Source organism: Saccopteryx leptura, chromosome 2, assembly GCF_036850995.1.
Source record: "Saccopteryx leptura isolate mSacLep1 chromosome 2, mSacLep1_pri_phased_curated, whole genome shotgun sequence".
NCBI classification, from domain to species: Eukaryota; Metazoa; Chordata; class Mammalia; order Chiroptera; family Emballonuridae; genus Saccopteryx; species Saccopteryx leptura.
In genome coordinates this window covers 141,741,789-141,762,648 of record NC_089504.1, presented here as the reverse complement: position 1 = coordinate 141,762,648, position 20,860 = coordinate 141,741,789, and the positions used below count along the sequence as shown (strand labels likewise).

Genomic DNA, 20,860 nt, shown 5'->3' with positions numbered 1-20,860 from the left:
TGTATGTGACTTGCCTGGGAATTATTACATAATTTCATGGGCATGATCTCATTTTATCCTTATTCCTCTAGAGAAGGTGGATACACTACGCTTGCCATTTTATAGATGAGGAAACTCGTTCTCTGGCCATTTGGGTAATTTGCTCCAGTTCGTTGATCTAGTATATTCTGAATCTGAAATTTAGGCCAAAGTCTTTCTAATTCTAAATGTGTGGTTATTCTCACTGTTTTTTTGTTGTTGTTGTTGTTGTTTTTGGTAATATTTCCTTTTTTCTTTTTTACTCTTTTTTTAAAATAACTCTTCAGGTAAGTTTTAATAATTAAATAACGGCAGCATTGATGAAATAAACGCCAAGCCTCCAAAAGTGACTCTATTAAAGAATATTTTTCATTTGAATGTACAAATTCTTTTTAGATTTCCTTTAAGGCACACTTTGTTATCTTGAGTTGTAGTCTCTGATCAAAGAAATCCACATCTGGAAGCATATTAAGGAACTTACACTTTTTCTAAAATCAGTTATTAAGCCAAAACAACAATGTTCTTACTGATTTATCTGTAGCAAAGATTTTTTTGATTCAATCTTTTGACAAAGAGGTATGTATGTACAATATCTTGAGATTGGCAGCTAAAATCCAGCTAAGCATCTTATGGCTAGAAAATCCTCTTTTGCCTACAAGTATCTTCTATCTGTAGTTGCCTAATTACTCTTACATGAGCCTTCCTGCACTATACCAAGTAGAACAGGAAAGTGACGCACTGAACACGGAAGAGAATCAGTTTGTAAAACATATCCTCCACTGGCCTCTGTGGTGGTAAATGACCTACCTCTCCCTTGTATATACTAGATGTACACTCTCAGGAGGGGGTGTTGTCACAAATTCCAGTATTTGATAGAATATTTTTAAAGTAAGCTCATGTTCCCAAGATAAGTGTACGTGTGATTCCTCTGCCTCAAATGTTTAGCTCCACTCTGATTGACTCTGCTGAATTACGAGCGGTGTGTGTGTCCGTGTCTGTGTGTGTTATCCTCCCAGATTCTGTACTGTCTGGCCAGGTAGATGCACTCTACATTCTCTATTTTCCCATAATACCTCTAACACAGTATTTATCACACTGCTTTGTATTTTCATAAATAAATGGGGATAGTAACACTCTCCTCTGGGTGGTATTCAGATGAGTAAATGAGGCGAAGTTCAGGTCAGAGTGACACATATAAAGTAGCCTACTCCACGTTAGTTTTCCAAGGCCCTGATTGACGTAGAACAGTGGATTCTTCCGGCGGCCAAACAGCAGCCCCCGTGACCCTGACAATGATACTCTTTTCATTTCCCTATGCTTTGTCTTAGGCTGAGACTCCCCCAAGCAGAGACTTCCCAGGTGACCCTGGAGACCAAGGACAGGGGAAGGAGAGTGCTAATGGAAAGGTTTCCTTCTCATCAGTCATACTGTGCTCAGACCACAGCCTTTGGGTCTGGTGCTTCCCTGTCTCCTTCTTGGAAAGCCAAGGTACTGGAACCTTCTGAATGCCTTAAGGAATTGAAAAACATCAAGTCTTTATGTGCTTATAAGCAGCCTGGTTCTGAACTGTGTCATTGGAAACAATGGCACCCTGACTGGGAAACTACCAGAACACAGAATGAGGATTTCAGATTCTTCTGAGCTACGACGGTTTAAGATTTTACTGTATTGATGATGAGTCTCCACAAACAGTGCTCCATTTCCCAGGTTAGGTCTTAAGCTGTCTACAGTGATGGATTACATCAAGATGGAAAATCCCAGTTGTTCACTTTATCTCTTCCCAGTATCTGAACATTTGTATGTTTACAAAATTTATTTTACTACTTCTGTTTCATCGATATATCTTACTGCCTTGATAAAAAAAAAATAAGTTGCATTTTTGTTATAACAGTTCACATATAATCAATAGAGTTTTCTAGAATTAGATAGAGGAGGGTTCCTTTTTTTTTTTTTTTAATGCAAAACATCCCTGGAAGAATATTTTCTGTTGAGATAAATGCTTGTATTTTGACAATGATAACAGCTTATTTTAAGGCTCTAAGCAGGAAAAATTTTAAACTCCTTTGTATACATTTTTAAGAAATCAGTTGTTACAAGTCTTGATTTTTGTTTCAGTATATAAGAGTAAAAAATTATTTTAAAGAAGTATTTTATGAGAACTTAAATATAGAATATATCATTCCCATCTGGTTTTACCCTCGGTTCCTGAAAACTAGTTGTATTATAGAAAATTGAATAAATCCTCATAATAAAACTTTAGTTAATACTTCCTCTAATGGGATGTCCCCCTGCCCCCCATACATAGATTGATACAAAGTTTCCTATTAGATCACAGGCCTAATATGAAAAAATAAATTTTTAAAATTCACAAACATGCTTTAAAAATGTTTATTATTCCATTTAAATACAATATTAATTTACATATGTCTCTGTAATTGTTTTGTGTAAAAAATATTTAATATAAATACAAAGTTACAATGAGAACTATCATAAGAACAAATAATTCAACCATTTCTGACCTTTTAAAACTACATGACAAATTAAGACATAGGTCCCTTTGAAAAGTAGAAAACTTTCCAGGATGAAGCATTCGATTACCCTTCACTAGGTGAAAGAAATGAAGTGACTAAGAAGCACAAATTGGTGGCTACGAAACAGTCACAGGGAAGTAAGTACACACAGAGACTAGAATATAGTCAGTAATACTGCAAACACTCTGTATGGTGCCAGTTGGGATACTTTATAAAGTATATGATTGTCTAACCACTAAGCTGTACATTTGAAACTAATACAAAATAAAATTTTAAAAATTTTTCATTACCCTTAATATAAACAAATCTAAAGTGTTCATATAATAAAATTCCAGTTGGTTCTGAGAACATTAAACAGACTGGTATCCAATCATAGGGAATTGTCTGAAATGATAAATATTGGCCAGAAACAATGAATTTATCAAATCTTTTTCCTTAAGGAAAAAATAATAAATTGTTACCTAAATATTTGCCCCTGATTCTCCTACCATGAGAACATATTTAAACAATGTAGGTGTAATTTAGAAGACTAAGTCAGAAAGTACCCATCATAGCTAAAGCTCCTTTCTTTCTCAGCAACCTAAAGAGTGTTATATACTTTGCTCCATGGTTTGGGTCGAAATTGTAAGAGTCTACAATTGTAAGAGTCTACAAAGAGAGTTTCTAACTAAATCATGTAGTATTTGTAGGGTCAAAAGTTTAGAAAAGAGATGGGAAGAAACAGTAGAGCCCAAAAGATTGGAAATAGGAACAAGTAGAGAGTGGTTTGGCTTTGCACTGAGAATCAAAATAAAAACATAAAAATATCATTTGAAGGACTGAACATTGCATTTACACTAATTATGAAAGTTCAGGGTATCCACATTGAAAGGCAGAGCTGCAAAATGGGAAAAGACAGGGTGGCATTGTCTTTGCTGGGTAAGAAGTCTTTGACAATACGTGGCGTTTCTCGTCAGTACGTTTGATGGTTTTGTGGCGTGTTCTTTTAGATGGAATAAAGTTGTTAGACACACTGTTTGCATCAGCAACAAATGGGACTCCCGTCACAACAAAGGGTTTTATTAGTGTAAATTCATTGTCTATTTACAAGCGTATATGATACCTGTATTCAAAGCAATTTATGAAGGAATATATTATATGGGAAACGTCCTAATATTTTTAATCTACTTGGCAGAAAACCTGTTAAGTAATTAAGCAATTATACTTTTTTAAGCACAGATTATAAAATAAAACTTACCTTCATCATGTATAACAAAATAAAAAATTATACACTTTGCAAATTTTAGTATAAGTACTGCAATTAAGTGCTTTTTATATTTCCTTTCATTACTTAATAAACACAAAATTAATTAGCATATATAAGAAATATAACATTATATTTTAAATAGTTCTTTAAAATATATTTTCAATGGTAACTGTTTTTTTACAATATTTATATTTAAAATAAAACATATAAACATACCTTCATATACATATGAGCTATTTCCCAAAAAGTGGAAGTACCCTTTTCACATGTAAATATTTTTAAAGAAGTATTAACAAGAGAAGAGAATAATTTTCCCATCCAAAGATAAAGATTTGTGATATCCCTCTTATTCAACAGAGATTTTTCTCATTTTTTCAGCTAATTCTTTTCTCACGTCAATATGTTTTTCTAAATTTTGTACTTCATGTGGAAGATTGATGTCCCAAATAGATAAACAAGACTGTAATTCTAGAAAAATGAAAAAATACAATCATGTCTCAAAGATCTGTCATAGGTATTTTTATTTAATTTTAATTTCATTAATTTAAATTACAGACATTGATTGACTTATGACCTATGCAACTTACAACCATTTGACTTTATGACCACAATCGCTAGCCACGACTGCTCTGCATCTGGCAGCACAATCATTGCCCAGCTGGGCGTAGGATAGTGCTGACCAGCTTCCGGCAGCACTACCATCTCCGCATGCACCATTTCAACTGTTATCCCAGACTCGGTACAGCAATTTGTGTTTTGTGTCTTGGATATTTTTCATCAAACCCCTCCCAAGATGTCTACCAAGAGGAAATTGTTTTTGACTTAAAGATTTTTATAACATCATTTCATAATATTGTACATATTAGCCTACTCAACTTATGACCAAATCATGTTACAACCGGTCTGTCAGAACCAATCGTGGTTGTAAGTCGCACACTAGCTGTAGTTTCCTTGGACAAATGTGTATATATAAGTATACCTATAAATAATTTACTATAAATTATTGCCATTTATAAAAAATTACATTTGGAAAATGTTTTTTTTTTAATTATAATACTAACTAATAACTTTCAAAACAGAGTGTAGACCTTTAAAAACCTAACATTTAATTTTCTGAGAGATATAAAGCTTTTTCAAACACTTTTCAAAATCAGGCATCATATGGATAGGTAAGATTCATGGAAAAAGATCCACATTTAGGTAAAATAGGGGCTAGTTTTAATTTTATAATGATTGCTAGCTGTATTTTGTTGGAAAAAATAAATACTTGACATTCCTAAATCACTGAAACTTAATTTTAAAGATTTATGTCTAAATTATTTGTACTATAAAAAAGCTACCAATTAAAAATGATTAAAGTTTTATGGCGATGTAATATTTACTATAAATGTATAAAACACATGAAATGTTATAATCATCATCACTGCACTGTTTGTAATACAGAATTCTATGAAACATTACCTTTCTGGTGTTGTGTGCCTTCAGTACTTTTCCGGGTATACCCCAAAATCAACATGGCATTTTTAAGGCTTCCTTTACAAAAAAAAAAAAAAAAAGTTTTCTGTCAAAATAATATAAGTTGGACTTAAAAAAATACAGTTCAAATGCCCAATTCTACAATATATAAAAACCTATATAATTATGTTACCCAGTGTCACCCTAAAAAATTCAATTAAAATTTTTTTCTAAAAGTAAAGTTCACATTTTAAGACACAAAAACCTTGGAATTTAATTTACATTTTCCTTTTTTGGAGACACCTCATTATATTGAATAATAAGCTTTCCGAGAAGATCAGAAAATTTTTTGAAGTTAGAGATTTTGTGATCTACTCCTTCCTCTATTTCTTGTTAATTGTGTGAATCTGAGAAAATAGCTTAACCTTTCTGCAACATGGGTTTAATATTTATACATGCCTCCTACATCCAAAGTTATAATTCTATGAGATTATGTGTGTGAAAATGATTTGAATATTATAAGGCACTGGTCTAATGGGAAGCATTTGTGTGGAGATTGGTATGGATGGATAAACTGATACTCTGTCACAAAACCATATACTTTCTTTTCAAATAATTCAACAAATAGTCACCAAAAGTCCTCTAGGTACTAGGTCTAAGCTAAGGCCTGGGAATAAAGGGGTGAATAACTCATGCAAATTCAACCCACATAGAGTTTATGGCCTAGTGAGGAGATTAGTTAATAATTAGTAAGTAGGTTTACTAAGTAGAAAATGAAACAGCACACGCAAAGCCTTGAGGCAGAATAAAGCCCGGTATCTCAAAGGGACTGAACATGACTGTAGACCAGCAAGAACTGGGAGGAATGTGGTAAATGAGAGAGGCTAGAAACCTGGGTGAAGCCCAATCATGCTCCATCTTGTAAGTTATATTTAAATTGATCTTTATATTAAAAATCAATTAAACCCATTTGAAATCTCACTATGATGCCAGTCATGAACAACATCATGGGTCCAAAAGTGCATATAAATTAAATTAGAGGATATAACAACCTTGGTAGAATAAGACTAGAGAGACAACTCACTATGGACTACCCACTCTGCTTGTGAGGACATGCATCCTGATAGTTACTGGTCACTAAGAGCACCTAATTCTGACTCCTTCCGGGCAACTCTGATACCCATGTCCCTCCTTAATACATTTCTGCAAAAGATTTTACTATTTTCTTTACCCTGTCAAACATTTTATTACTTATTTGCTAATGCTATATAAATTCTAGTTTTGCAGCACTTATGTCCATAATGTCCTTTTTGTGATCAACTTTGTACATATATAATACTATTTTTATACCAAACAGTCAGAAGTAGGCAATAAAATGTGATCAGCTATGTAGAAAATATATTTCATGTACCATCATGATTTTATCATATTTAAATAAGTAGCAGCAAGGAAAAATAAATGCATGAGTAAAACATGATTTGTCAATATTTGTAGACTGTGGAGTTTGGCCTATTTTGTTACAAGACCATGGATTTGTTTATATAATGAAAAATAAAACAGAATTCTTTAACAAGGGTGGGAAGCTTAAAATATGCTCAAAATAAACATTTGCTTTAATTTCTTTGGACAAAAAGTAGGAAAAAAACCCTCAATATTACATATTTCTTATTTTTACCTTGGGTAGAAGGAAAAAAGAGAAATAAAAATCCAAATTTGTGAGCTCGTGGCAATAATCTGACTCTGATGGGGCGGAGAACTTTTCCATTTTTGTAATGACCCCATTCAAATTTATCCCAGACCTATGCTCCATTATGTAAACTTCTAAGACATTTCCAATGACATTGGGAAGTGAAGAGAAAACTTAAATTAAAACTTAACATATTCTATAGTCTTAGACAACATGAAAAAAAGAAAGAGATCTAAAGGAAAGGAAAGAAACTTGCCTAACTGGGCTGTCATCATGACTCGAACAGAATCACAAAAGTTATGAATTATACGTATAACTCGACGAGTTGAAAGATCAAGAAGCAGCACGTAGCCTCCGCCAGTTCCAATCCAGAGAGCGGTATTCTTTTGTAGGCAAAGCGTTTTCACTCTCCCCGAGTAAGACATATTGGGTTTTAACTCCTTGTTTACTTTGACCAGCTCTTCCCTAAAACCATCAAGAAAGTAGGCATTAATAATTTTTTTCAGTAATTAAGTGATAAAATAGATGTGTGTCTATATATATGCACACACATAATAATATCTTAAATTATGAATACATAACAGTAGACATTCTATATCATTAAAATTGTACAAAACTATTTCTGCTTTATATAGAATGCAAAAGGGCCCCATTTCTTTACTGGGAGCATAAATGATCAAACATAACACAATAGCTCCTTAACTTCAAAAAATTCTGAAGTAAATAAAATGAATAAAATATTTAAAAATAAAAATTCAGTGGGAATGAAAAGAAAAAAATTCCCAATAGGAAGGAAAAATGTTATTTTCAAGTTTTCCATGAAGTATAAAATCTTTAAAGAAAAATAAAATAATTTATATGTAAAAGATAATACAGCCCTGGCCGGTTGGCTCAATGGTAGAGCGTCGGCCTGGTGTGCAGGAGTCCTGGGTTCGATTCCCAGCCAGGGCACACAGGAGAAGCGCCCATCTGATTCTCCGCCCCTCCCCCTCTCCTTCCTCTCTGTCTCTCTCTTCCCCTCCCGCAGCCAAGGCTCCATTGGAGCAAAAAAGTTGGCCTGGGCGCTGAGGATGGCTCTGTGGCCTCTGCCTCAGGCGCTAGAATGGCTCTGGTTGCAACAGAGCGACGCCCCAGATGGGCAGAGCATCGCCCCCTGGTGGGCATGCTGGGTGGATCCCGGTCGGGCACATGTGGGAGTCTGTCTGACTGCCTCCCCATTTCCAACTTCGGAAAAATACAAAAAAAAAAAAAAAAAAAAGATAATACAAATTAGTAATTACTTCCCTAAACTAATGAATAGGTCATCACAAAAATGAGGTATCAGAAATAAAAAGATCCTAATAATTTTGGAACGTCAGATAGTAAGAGGCCCTTTCTCAGACAGAACTGCCAGCACTTGTGTGCCTAAATCTCCTCATCATGTGGAGAAAGTCCGAGAAGATTGTAGGAAAGTAAACTCGGAAGTTTCGTTTTGTAGATCTAGTGTGTATTCTAAATGTTCTCTGAAGTATGAAAAAATGTATACAGCAGAAATCAAACAAAACAAAAACAGGAAGTGGCTAGCAAAGCTGGCAGTGGTCCTGTTTCTTAGCGGCAGCACACAGCGCATGTGCTAGATGTGAGGCAGCCTCGTCTGGGACACGTTCGCTGTAGCAGACTGAGACCTGGGCTCTCAGCCTGGGGTTTGGCTCTCCCTTCTCAGTTAGTACATTGGTCAGTCCAGTAGTTTTTCCCAAAATGTTTAAACTGTTCTGTGACCTTTTATCTTTGGAACACAGTATTGTTGAACCCATAGACTAATTATAACTAGTAATATGAATACTGTAACACTACTAGATGTACAGCCAACAACAAATCCAGTATGGTCATTTTTAATAATGCACTAAGTTGGAGGATAGTATTTTTAATACCTTCAAGAAACCATAAATACTATATTCTTATTTTTTTATATTTTTTTCCAAAATGAAATTTGCTGGATACCAAGAGATGGTGCTGATAAGCATAAACAATTGGTTTCTGAGGTTTTTTATTTTTTTTTAACTTTCTATTTAGAGGTAGAAAGGAAGAAAAATAAGTCCTACTTGCTTTGTCTGTGAAGTCTGAAGTGCAAAGACAGCTCTTATAGGCATAAAATAAAGAACAAATGATATTGGACCTATAGTCACCAATAATATATGTATTGTACACTTAAAATTTTGTTAATAGGATAGATCTTGTGTTGTGTACCTCCTTCAACAAAATAAAATATAGAAACAAAGTTGAATTTACTTTAAATAGTGCACGCAGTCTATTAGTTCACAAAGTTTTTCAGTTTTCTTATCCCACACTTCCACAAACGGGCTATTTTTCTTAGCCACATAGAGAGCCATGTCGACCACCACTGCTATGATGTTGGAGTCACTGAAAGCAGCATAAGAAAACCTATGGGGGAAAAAGAACATCACTACTAGTCATTTTTCTTCTATTTTAACATATAATGCCACCCTGTATCAGTTCTTAATGCATGTAAAAGATCAACACCATTTTGAAAAAGAAACTGGTTAGAGTATGGGCAATCATTTCATGTTCTCCTCTAATCTAAACTGAATATAGAGCTGACACTGGTTCTTTATTTACTTTTGGTTACTTAATATTTTTCACTTGATAATAAAATAAAGATCGTGACTAATGTTTATTTCTAGTTTTAATTTAAATTTCAGTTTATCTTGTTCTTTCTCTATACTGCCCTAATATGCAAAACATTCTTATTTTTAAAAGAAATAGTATCTGTAACTTTATGATGTGGCAAAAGAAAATCCTTACTGTCAAGAATGCATGGGAAATTGTAGCCATCTATACCTAGAGGTATAAAACATAAAATGTTAAAATAATTTTAGAGGCAATATCTTCAAGTATTAAAGCAAAAGGTGTCTTTGCATTAACAAAAGCCAGTCAAGTTACAAGGAAAGGAAAAAAATCATCTTCCCCCTTTTGAAAATAAAGGCAAATAACAAGCATTTTTAAATATCAATTTTTCAACCTAGGACATTTGGCATTTTACATATTTTGCAAACAGATTGGCTAACATAGGCCCCATCTGTATTGGCAAACTTCTAGTTAGCCTTTGAGGCTTAGCTTAAATGTCAGCTCCTGTGAATTTCTTCCCTGACCTATCAAAACAGACCAGTCTTTCCCTTTCCCCATCTAGTGTAGCTATAATATGGTAGATTTTATTAAATATAAAACTGTATTTATTAGTGTGTCCCTTATTCTAAATTATAAATGTAATTGCTTAAGGGGAAGGACCATGTCTTTTCTATGTACTTATAATCCAGTAGAGTCATCACAGTTAAGTACCTGTCTATCTAGTACATGTATAAAGTAGATGGGTATATGACTATCTATCTACAAATTGCCTGGTTAACAAAGCAGGCAGTAGTTACGTGCATGGACAGCAGGATGGATAGCACAGATGAAGAATTAACTAACAGAAGGAATGAACAACCAGAAAAAAGTAACAATGGTTAAAATGGCAATTCAATAAGTTAGATGACATAAAAATATCACAGGGTGTAACAATCTTTAGTATGTCCTAGCGTAGCAAGATCTGTTTCTCCGTCTTTTCTATTCTGGCAAGGGACATGAAAATACAGTGTGTGGCCAGAGAGCCACTACATGTTAGGTAATTCCTTCCTGCGTTTTTGCTATATTTAACAGAAGAGAGTTTGAACTTATGCAAATATTGCCTGGAGTTTTAGACTGTATATAATACTTCTATGTGTTATCCCATTTGATTCTCAATAAAAATATTATAAATGTCAACGTTTGTAATTACAGAAAATTTACAAATGCTAAACAACCTGCTCAAAGCCACATGACTAAGATGTTCCAGAACCAGCACTCAAAGGGAGTGCTATGGAGCTGTGTGGCCCCGGAGGTCAGTCATCTTTATTCTCCATTATGCCTCTCAGCCATTGTGTGTGGACGATGAGAATGAGGGCGTGATGAAGCAGCCCCTAATTAGTGATGTGATGTCTCTGCTTGGCAGGGAAGAGACATAGGCATCAGGTGACACTTTCTGACAAGAGAACAACTATTTCCAAGTGTCTGTGAAAACGGGTCCTAATCTCCTTTGTGAGATGAACATCTTTGAGCAGCCACTATTTATGAGTGTTCCCTCCAGCATCCAAGATCTCATAACATGCTCTGTGAAATAAAAAAAATCGGGTGCTCTTTATTCTTAAATATTTTCAGGCTTGCATAAATTGGTTAAAAGTGGAAATTATGGACAAGAATAAGTTCATCCAGATATTTGCCACAAGCTAGGAAACAAAACTGTGGACAAATCTTGTCCACAAGCATTGATAATATGTAGCAGTGCATCCCAAATACCTTTCAGAATCACCTCTGAATTTGGGGGAAAAACTGAGCCTGGGCTCCATTTCAGGTTTCATTTATATGATTTAATTGGTTCAAGGTGAAGTTTAGGCATCAGATTATTTTCATATACCTCCTGGTTTCTCATGTGCAGCCAACAGGAGAACCAGTAGATCTAACATTAAAAAAGCATTTTTGAAAATACATTTATAAAAATGTGTGATAGCTGTTGTGAAGGGAAATAATAGTTGCAACGGAAGGACCAATTCAAGGCTCTTCATCTTCATAGCTGGGACCAGAGACAGCCACTCACAGGAAATGACAATGGGGCTGAGACAGGCAAGAGGTATAGCAGTAGTCATCCAAGCAAAGTGGAAATCACAAGCAAAAGCTGGGCGTGAAAGTGCGCAGGTTGTCTTTGAGAACTGAGACAAAAATCTGTTTAGCTAAAGTACAGAGGGTAAGGAGGCTATAAAATATAAATGTAGAGCCTGACGGGGCGGTGGCGCAGTGGATAGAGCATCGGACTGGGATGCGGAAGACCCAGGTTCGAGACCCCGAGGTCACCAGCTTGAGCGCAGGCTCATCTGGTTTGAGCAAAAGCTCACCAGCTTTAGCCCAAGGTAGCTGGCTCCAGCAAGGGGTTACTCAGTCTACTGAAGGCCCACAGTCAAAGCACATAAGAGAAAGCAATCAATGAACAATTAAGGTGTTGCAATGTGCAACAAAAAACTAATGATTGATGTTTCTCATCTCTCCATTCCTGTCTGTCTGTCCCTGTCTATGCCTCTCTCTGACTCTCTCTCTGTCTCTGTAAAAAAAAAAAAAAAATATATATATATATATATATATATATATATATATGTAGAAAGGTAGGCAAGGACTAAATCATAAAAGGTCTTGTACATCTTTTTAAGGAATTTGAACTTCATGTAAAGGACAATGAGATGCCACTGAAGGGTTTTAAGCAGAAGAGTGACATCTGATTAATTTGCATTTTAAAAGTGTCCCTCCATCTGCAATGTTGAGAATGGATTAAAGGGAGCACAATCAGAGGTTGAGAACTGGATAGAAAGATGCTCTTATTAACAGCTGGCCCCAGGGCAGCAGCAGGGGCAAGGATTTGAAAGTCCATTAGGAGGGGAGTCCAGTGCATAAAGAGACTAACAGATAAAAGGGTAAAGGGCACTCCCAAGTTTTCACCTTGGGCAACTAGTTGGATATTGAGAAATTAGGATATTCCTGAGGTAAGGATTCATAATTCAAAGCTAATCATAATAATTAGCTAACATTGATTAACAGTTCACCAAGTGCTGTGCATTATCTTCAGTTCCTTATATGAATTTTCTTGTTTAGTCTTCCAAACATGTCTTTGAGATATGTGTATTACAGTCCTCAGGTAAAAGAAGTCCTTGCTCAAGTTCACAAAACCAACACAGGGCAAAGCCAGTATCTGAACTATGATTTATGCTCTTATCACACCAACCTACACTGCTTCTCACTGAGAAATGTGATAAATAAGAACCAACTGCAATGATTCAGTTAAATACAACTTTAAAAACTGAAACAATAAACTGGGAAAAGGTTTATATTTTATTTTATTCTTGCTTGAAACGTATAACTGACTGATGGAGAAGGGACATCTGTGTAACCACCAAATCTACAGAGGACTTCATTCTGAGTGCCTATGTTTTCCACAATCAATAGTTAATGAACATTATCCAAAATATAGATATAAAATCCTTAAATAAAAATATTCCTTTTCAAATTACATATTTGATTTGAAACAGAGATAACAAAATTGTTAAAAATTTGGATAGTAAATACTCCTAAGATTACCATAGGTTTTCATATTTTATTTCAGCTATGATTAGGCTGGGTGATATTTTAATGTCCCTCTGCTTTCTGGAATTTTCTCAGCTTTCTATAACAAACATTTCATTTCATAATAGAAAAATTATATATTTTTAAAGATTTTCATTTGGGATTATCATCAGCATTATTGACATGATTATAAAGATAAAGCATGAATAAAATGACTAACCGCACACACAGGAGTAACTTACAGCTGATTTGTCCTGGTCTCAATGAGTTTCTGAATGGTGAGGTCATCGGAAAACGAGAAAAGTTTTGTGCCACATCCTCCCCACATAATGTTCTTTTCAGCTGAATTCACGGATTCGCTCAGACACATGAGCGGAGTGCTGACATTTCCTATGCTGAGTACCTTCAGAGGAGTGGCTCCTTTACACTTCACCGAAAAGGGAGATCACATTCATTTCAGTGAGAATATCTACAGAGTAAGATGCTGTAAAATTTAAGCTTTTTTAAAAAGAGCTTTCCCATCTTATATGGTTAAAGGTATTAAAATAAAAATCCAGGATATGTTTTTTTCTAAGGACTTATAAACACAGTTTTCAATTCAAGCAACATTCAAAATATTATCCTATAACTAGTCTCTTCTCTTCTCTATGCAAAAACTGTACAGGGCATATGTATTTTACTATGTATTTTACTCTACTTCTCTGTCTCTCATTAGATGACAGCTTTTTGATAAATAACAAAGTATGAACAGTAGGATGTTGAACGAATAGTGGGAACCACAGACAAGTGGATAGAAGGAGGAATAAAAGCTTCAATAATAAAAGAGAATCTAGAGAACAGTTAAATGATATTTTCAAAGCTAAAGAAAAAAAAAACTTGGTAGTAAACAGATTTAAAACTTAAGTTTCCTTTCATTTTTCCACAAAATTTTATAAGTAATAATCGATTTGGCTTATATAAAAAAATTATTTATATTCCTAACATTATATATCAGATCTCGTTTATAATTTTACCCTGGGTTCATTCACAAAAAAAAACACATTCAATCAGCAAGTATTTATAAAGGCTCTATTGCGTAAAAGACAAAAAGCAGAATTTATGATCCACGCTGTCAGAGTTTATAATCACTCAGAAGGAGCTGGGAATGAGCACATATAAAACAAAGGACTTCACATAAATTTTTATATAGAATGCACTCAACATTTACCTTAACAGTTTTATCTTCAAAAATTGCTAAGTTGCCATCAGCAGTTCCCACCAAAAGAAAATTTTTTTGCTTGCTAAAGGGAAAAATGTCAAAATTGTTACAAAAAGAATGCTTATCTTGACGAGAGTAGTCTTAACATTTCCCATAACTTGACTAAATCTTTAGACAGATTTTTTTCCTGACTACAGGCACTTGTTCCCTTCTTTAAAAATCATTTACTTTAGAAAACATAAGTTGTAAATTCTTTCTCAGCCAATTTGAGATATAAATCTTCTTCTAACTTCTTGCCAGTTTTATGGACCAACTATGTCTTTCTCCAGAATCTGAGACCCCTTCCTTAGAAATGTAATCAAGAAAGATTGCCCCATCTCCCAGTCTTCATGAGAACATAGAAGCCTGACTCCAATAAGCACCAATTTGCAAACACAGATGGCCTAATCACTTTGACAACTTCCCCTTCCCCTCAAAGTCTTCTAGGACTTTTCTACTACTCATCCTAGTGTTTAAAATTCTCCTGGCTTTGATTTCAGCAGAGTTGAGTCCAGTCTCTCCCCTATTGTAATGGTCTGGAATGACGTTTTCTTTGCTTATTTAACCCCATCTAATGAATTTTTTCTTTGACAATGTCCAAAGAATTTCAACTTTAAAATTTAAGCATGGTTTACATTTCAACTGCCAAAAACTTGGCTTCACATTTTCCTAATATTTATTTTCTAATACTGACTTAACCCAGAAGAGTTTTTGGGGTACAATCATCTTAACCTTAATGGCTCCTGGAAGTCATCCTGCCCCAAATATTACAGCAACCAGCCTGTTGCTCACACCAGAAACTACACCATTTAGATCATTTCTTTTTAGATAAAAGCCCTACTATTGATTTGATTAAGTATTTTCCATATATTGACAACTTATGAATTCATTTATTTGACTTTTTCTAATTTGGCAGCTAGTCAACTGATATTTTTTCCTTTTTATTAAATTTATTGGGATGACAATGACTGTCACATAACAAGCTATTGATATATATTTATACATATTCAGAGAGAGAATGAATGAGAAGTCATCTTTGAAAAGGGTCCCGCAAAAGTAAGTGATATGAGGAGCAGTGAAAAAATAGATCCACAGCTGAAAGAAAACCAGGAGCAAGGCTGGTGGGTCTTCAGAAATGATTGATCTATTTTTATAAATGCCTCAGTTTGACTTGTATACAGAAAAAATAAATATCTTTGTGGCTTCCCACAATTCCCTTAACAATGGAAAAAATGCTAGAAATGAGCAATCTTTGCTGATGCTGTAATAATTTGCACATAAGTCACCTGAAAGGTGTATAATTTTACCCCAATGGTCAAATTCACTAGTGTACCTTTGCTTGGAAAAGGAATTGCAATATAAGCAAGTAATAGAATCAGTCATCTTTTCAAGGGTATGTCTCTTATTCCCATCTTCGGTATTAATGACAAGGAGCATGCCAGACTGGGTCCCAGACACAATCCAGCTTTCCTTTTCGGCAGGCAGACGCACCAAGGTGAGGCACAGTATTCCACTGTCACTAACTTCCTGTGAGGAGAAGAAAATACATTATAAAGAAATTGGTTCTTGCTTACATGACTAGAATATATATAAAATAAAAATATATATTATGTTATCCACATACTTAACATTTTTAATTTCTTGCTTTTGATTTTAAAAAACAGCATCAATTCTAGTTAATTTTCAACAATAAACAAGCTCACTGGCAAGCAAGTTTTGCCCATCTAGAATACATCTGAAATTAAAATTAAAAATTGGAAATTATTCCTCCTTATCATTTTGCACTTCATCAAAATAATATGAAAGGACTTTTCAACCTTAACAATAACAACATGTATTTCAAGGCAACAGTCAAAATATTAGGTTATTTTAAATCTAGACATTTATCTTATATTTTCCAATACAATTCATTGATCCATCTTGCAGAAGCTGTGCCCAGAGCTGCTCCATCAGTCAGGTGTTCCCACCGCCAGCTGCTGAGTTTAGGCTCCTAATAGCTCAGGGCAGCATCCTTCACAGCAGAACTATTCTCAGCTAATGGGAGCTGGCTGGCCCACGAAAGGCTGGCAGGTTGCACCATCCGTCTCCTGGGGCAGACTGCAGCCAACAACTGGGTAATGTGCGGGAATAAGGACTAGTCCACTCGCCTGGTGGAGGGAGAAATCTGTACTGCTATTCATACTCGAGTTTCTTATGAATGGAGACTGAGGCCTGGACTCCCTCAAAGACTACATGTTCTCTGAGCTTTGCCCCCTGGCTCTTTCTGGCTTCTTATACTTCCTGAAAAGTTTCTTCATCTTGAAATCACTTGAACAAGAATTTCTGTCTCAGTCTCTGTTTCTAGAGAAAGATCCTGATGAATGACATACATATATTGCAATTTTAAAATTAAACACAAACTCATTTCATACTAATACTCTTGTTCGAACAGGAGCCAATTTAATAATATTCCTTAATTAGCTCTTATTTAATTTCTTAAGTCACTTATTTTGAGAGGGAGAGAGAAAGAGAGAGAGAGAGAGGAAGAGAGATGAGAAGCATCAAGTCACAGTTGCGGCACCTTAGTTGTTCATTGATTGCTTTCTCATATGTGCCTTGATGGAGAAGAGAGGGATACAGCTGAGCCAGTGACCCCTTGCTCAAGCCAGCAACCCTGGTCTCAAGCCAGCAACCTTGGGCTCAAGCCAGGGACCTTGAGGTCATGTTGATGATCTCACACTCAAGCTAGCAATCCCGTACTCAACCTGGTTAAGCCAGCGCTCAAGCTGGAGACATCGGGGTTTTGAACCTGGGTCCTCAGTGTCCAAGGTTGACACTCTATCCACTGTGCCACCACCGGCCAGGCACTAAATCACTTTTTAAGAAGTATATGCTTTAAAATTATCTAACCATTATGCTGTACACTTGAAATTAATATTAAATAATACTAAATGCAAACTGTAATTGCAAAATAAAATTTAAAAATAATAATTTGCAAAAATAAGTTTTCTGTATTATCTCTAACTGAGAGGACTTGGATTTACCTCAGAAGTGTGTTTTTCAGTCGTTAAGTCAAGAAACGCGAGCTGTCCTCTGTGTCTGTGCCCACAGCCCAGCCAGACACTTGCACTCTTGCTGTAATGATTTGTAGCAACCATGCATTCTACAGTGAAGTTTTTAGGTACTGATATATGTCTCATCAGACAGATTAACTCAGCAGAATTTAAAATGTCAAAGACCTGAGAAAGTAAAAAAGATGCATACATCAGGTTAACACATGTTCTTTTGAAATATTCTTGCACATAATGTAGAACTAAATAGCATAGCTCTATCAAGAAAAACTTAAACCTGTTAGCTAAACTGTGACTCACCCAGAGCAGCAAGATTAATAACCCAAAGCTATAGATAAAATTACATTAAAATAATACTTATTTTCAACTGTGCATGATACACACTCTTTTTGTGTATAGGGTATGTTCTGTAACTTAAAAAGGAAAGAAAATCTGCAAAGTGCCGGTGACCAAAATTTAGTGCGGTCACTCAGTCTCACACTGCAAAGCCACGTCACACTGAAGATGAGCGCAGCGGCCAACAACTTCTACCAACTGAAGGGGAAATAAAGTTTAATCTTTGGTAACAAAATCCACAAATTACTTCTAAATTCTGTTTTTATGTTTTTCCTTCAAGCACTAAAGAACTGGAGAGACAGTGTAGGGCCACCATAAAGATACAGAACCCAGAGGCAGAAAACTGAAATGAGAGTTCATGACACAGCCACATGCTTGTCCCTCACAAGACCCCAAGAAAGCGCCTTATGGTCTCAGCACTTAACCTGACAAAGGTGATGAGTTTACCCATCTTACTTAGTATACACTGTATGTTAAAGATTAAATGAGTATGTCAAAGGTTTTTAATGTCATGAACTAAAAATAAATTCAAGGTTGTTTTATAATCTATAAAATACAGGTAAAGTAAAATTGAAAATAAAATTAAAAAAATATAAAATGATAAAAGGTCTGTGTGATTAGGACCAGTGGTAATTAAATTAAAAATCAAGTAGGGGTAATAGTCAAGATGATAACATGATGTTCGATAAAGTCAGTGTATATGTACTCAGCTCTTTTTGAGAAGGAAACTTAAAGTTGAACAAAAGCTTTTCAATGAAATATTATACAAAATTGAGAGTCCACAACATAAAGACAGCTCTTATTTTGACCTATTAAAATCTGTATCATTTTAAAACATTGTAAGAGTTCTATTTTCAATAATATACTTGAAGTTATTTGGAAGACCTTCCAGCTAAAGACAACTTAAAATGCTTATGAAAGTATTTTACGTAATCTCTTAAAAATGTTATAGAGTTGACAACACCATAAGGCACTACCAGGCCAAAATCATAGAAAGACAAAAAACAGAGAGGTCAGATGAACACTAAAGCTAATTCTGCCTTGAAGGCATCTGTCTACTGAATGCAAAGTTGACATGTGGTTTTGGATACCTCGTGGAGCCAGTAGAAAAGAAGCTTAAATCTAGGGCCTATGCAATATAAAGTCTACTAAAGGTCCTGGTTCCTATCCAGTTGGGACCCCAAAGGGCTACATATTCAGAATAAATGAAAACTAGAAATAAAACCACACCGCACTCCCACTTTCACTGGTACAAGGCAAGTTGCCTTATGACTTTACAGACAAAGAGGAAGAGAGCAAAAGAACCCTAAGAAATTGTTACTCACAAGCATACTGTTAAGATTTATAGACCTGATTTCCATCACCTTGGTGGTTAAAAAAAAAATCTCAAGTCTAGAATTGAGTTTAAAATGGTTTTCAACAAGGAAATTCAGAGAAAGAGGTCAATGGCCTATATGCAGAATTATAAATCTTTATTGAAAGTCACTTAAGAAGACATCAATAGAGAGATAACCCACATTCAAGAATATGAAGATTTAATATCATAAGGATATAATCATCCCCAAATTGTCAACAGACTCAATGCAAATCCAATCCCAAGCGCAATAGCATTTTTCATAAATGTTGACATATTTATTTTAAAATTCATATGCAAAAATTAAATGCAAGAATAACAACAACATTTGTCGAGGAGAAAATTAAGTGCAGAAAGGAGCTACAGGAATTAAAACAGAATAGTATTGAAGGAAGAATGGGTAAATTGACCAATGGAAGAGAATGTATGCGTGGATATGTGCTTGCATCTTTGACAAATTACAGAATGAATATGGGGAAAAAAATTCAATAGAGAAAAAAAAGCTATTTAATAGGTGAAGCTGCACAAATTGGTTATCCATAAGAAAAAAAAGAAACTGAATCCAGTAATAATGTCAAGTCCAATGGATTAAGGACTTAAATATCAAAAGCAAAATATTTTTCACATAGTTTTGGATGCAGAGACCAAAACAAAAGCAAAACATTTAAACTTTAAAAAAAACAATAGATATTTTTGTGACTCTGAAAGAGGTAAAAACTTCTTAAAATAGTACCCCAAAAGTAATAACTATAAAAAAGAATTATTAAATTTAGCTGTATTAAAAATTATGTATATTAAAATTAAGAAATTATGCTCATTAAAGACACCCCACAGGAAAAATAAAGCAAACCACAAACTGGGTAAAGAAATATGCAACATATATAATCAACAAAGACTTAGTATATACTATTTAAAGAATATTTTTCTTATTTAATTTATATGCAAAAAGTGGGCAAAAGAACAGGCATTTTCCAGAAAGGAAATATATATGACCAATGAACATATAAAGAGATGCTCATACTTATTAGCAATTAGATAAAATGTAAATTAATACACAAGACTGAATTTATTGGAAAAAAATAAAGAAATCAGATAGTACCAAAATTTAAAGAGAAGTCATAGAGAAATAATGACCCTAACACAGGTGATCAAAAGTGTTAAGCTGTTAAACTTCTTCAGATAACAACTTGGATATTCAAAAATCCTATGATTCTGCGATTGAACTCCTAGGTCTGTACCAGAAAGCAATTCTTATACTATCCTCAGTGTTTATAACAGCAAATAATTGAGAACAATACCAATACCCATGGACATGACTGTGAGCAAATACACTGTTGTACATTCAAATAGTCAAATGGAATAGCTGTGAAAATAATTAACCTGAATGAAGCTTGCACAAATAATTTCCAGAGAACAATCGAAAAACCTCAGAACACTGCATGGTTATGATGCCATTTTAAATAAGCTATAAACACAGGAAACTAGACTGAATGGCAAAATCACAAAGAAAAGAAAGGTAAGTATTATCACAAAAGCCAAAATATATATATCTACAAGAAAAAGAGAGTGACCCATTCAGGAAGAGGCAGATGAGGGCTTCTCTCATTAGGTGCCTGGGGTGGAGAATATCGAAGTTTGCTCTAATATTGTTCTGAACTGTGTTTATATTTATTTATATGTTTGAGTATATATGTGAAGATTTTATATATGTATACATATGCTTTTTATGTTCTGTACAAAATACTGATAAATTGTGACTATCATCA

General features: G+C 34.6%; 1 protein-coding gene across 2 annotated transcripts in view; it reads right to left on the bottom strand.

Moving 5' to 3' along the window:
* Positions 1–2,427: 2,427 nt before the first annotated feature.
* Positions 2,428–20,860, bottom strand: part of LRRK2 (leucine rich repeat kinase 2) — a 141,909-nt gene continuing 123,476 nt past the window's right edge. For both annotated transcript variants that reach the window (XM_066368965.1, XM_066368966.1), the window contains 8 exons: positions 17,378–17,572; positions 15,688–15,881; positions 14,325–14,397; positions 13,360–13,544; positions 9,206–9,358; positions 7,190–7,402; positions 5,257–5,324; positions 2,428–4,263 (listed from right to left, as the gene is read on the bottom strand). In XM_066368965.1, the coding sequence (XP_066225062.1) occupies positions 4,142–4,263; positions 5,257–5,324; positions 7,190–7,402; positions 9,206–9,358; positions 13,360–13,544; positions 14,325–14,397; positions 15,688–15,881; positions 17,378–17,572 (1,203 nt within the window). In that variant the 3' untranslated portion in view covers positions 2,428–4,141. The remainder of the gene's footprint in view (positions 4,264–5,256; positions 5,325–7,189; positions 7,403–9,205; positions 9,359–13,359; positions 13,545–14,324; positions 14,398–15,687; positions 15,882–17,377; positions 17,573–20,860) is intronic.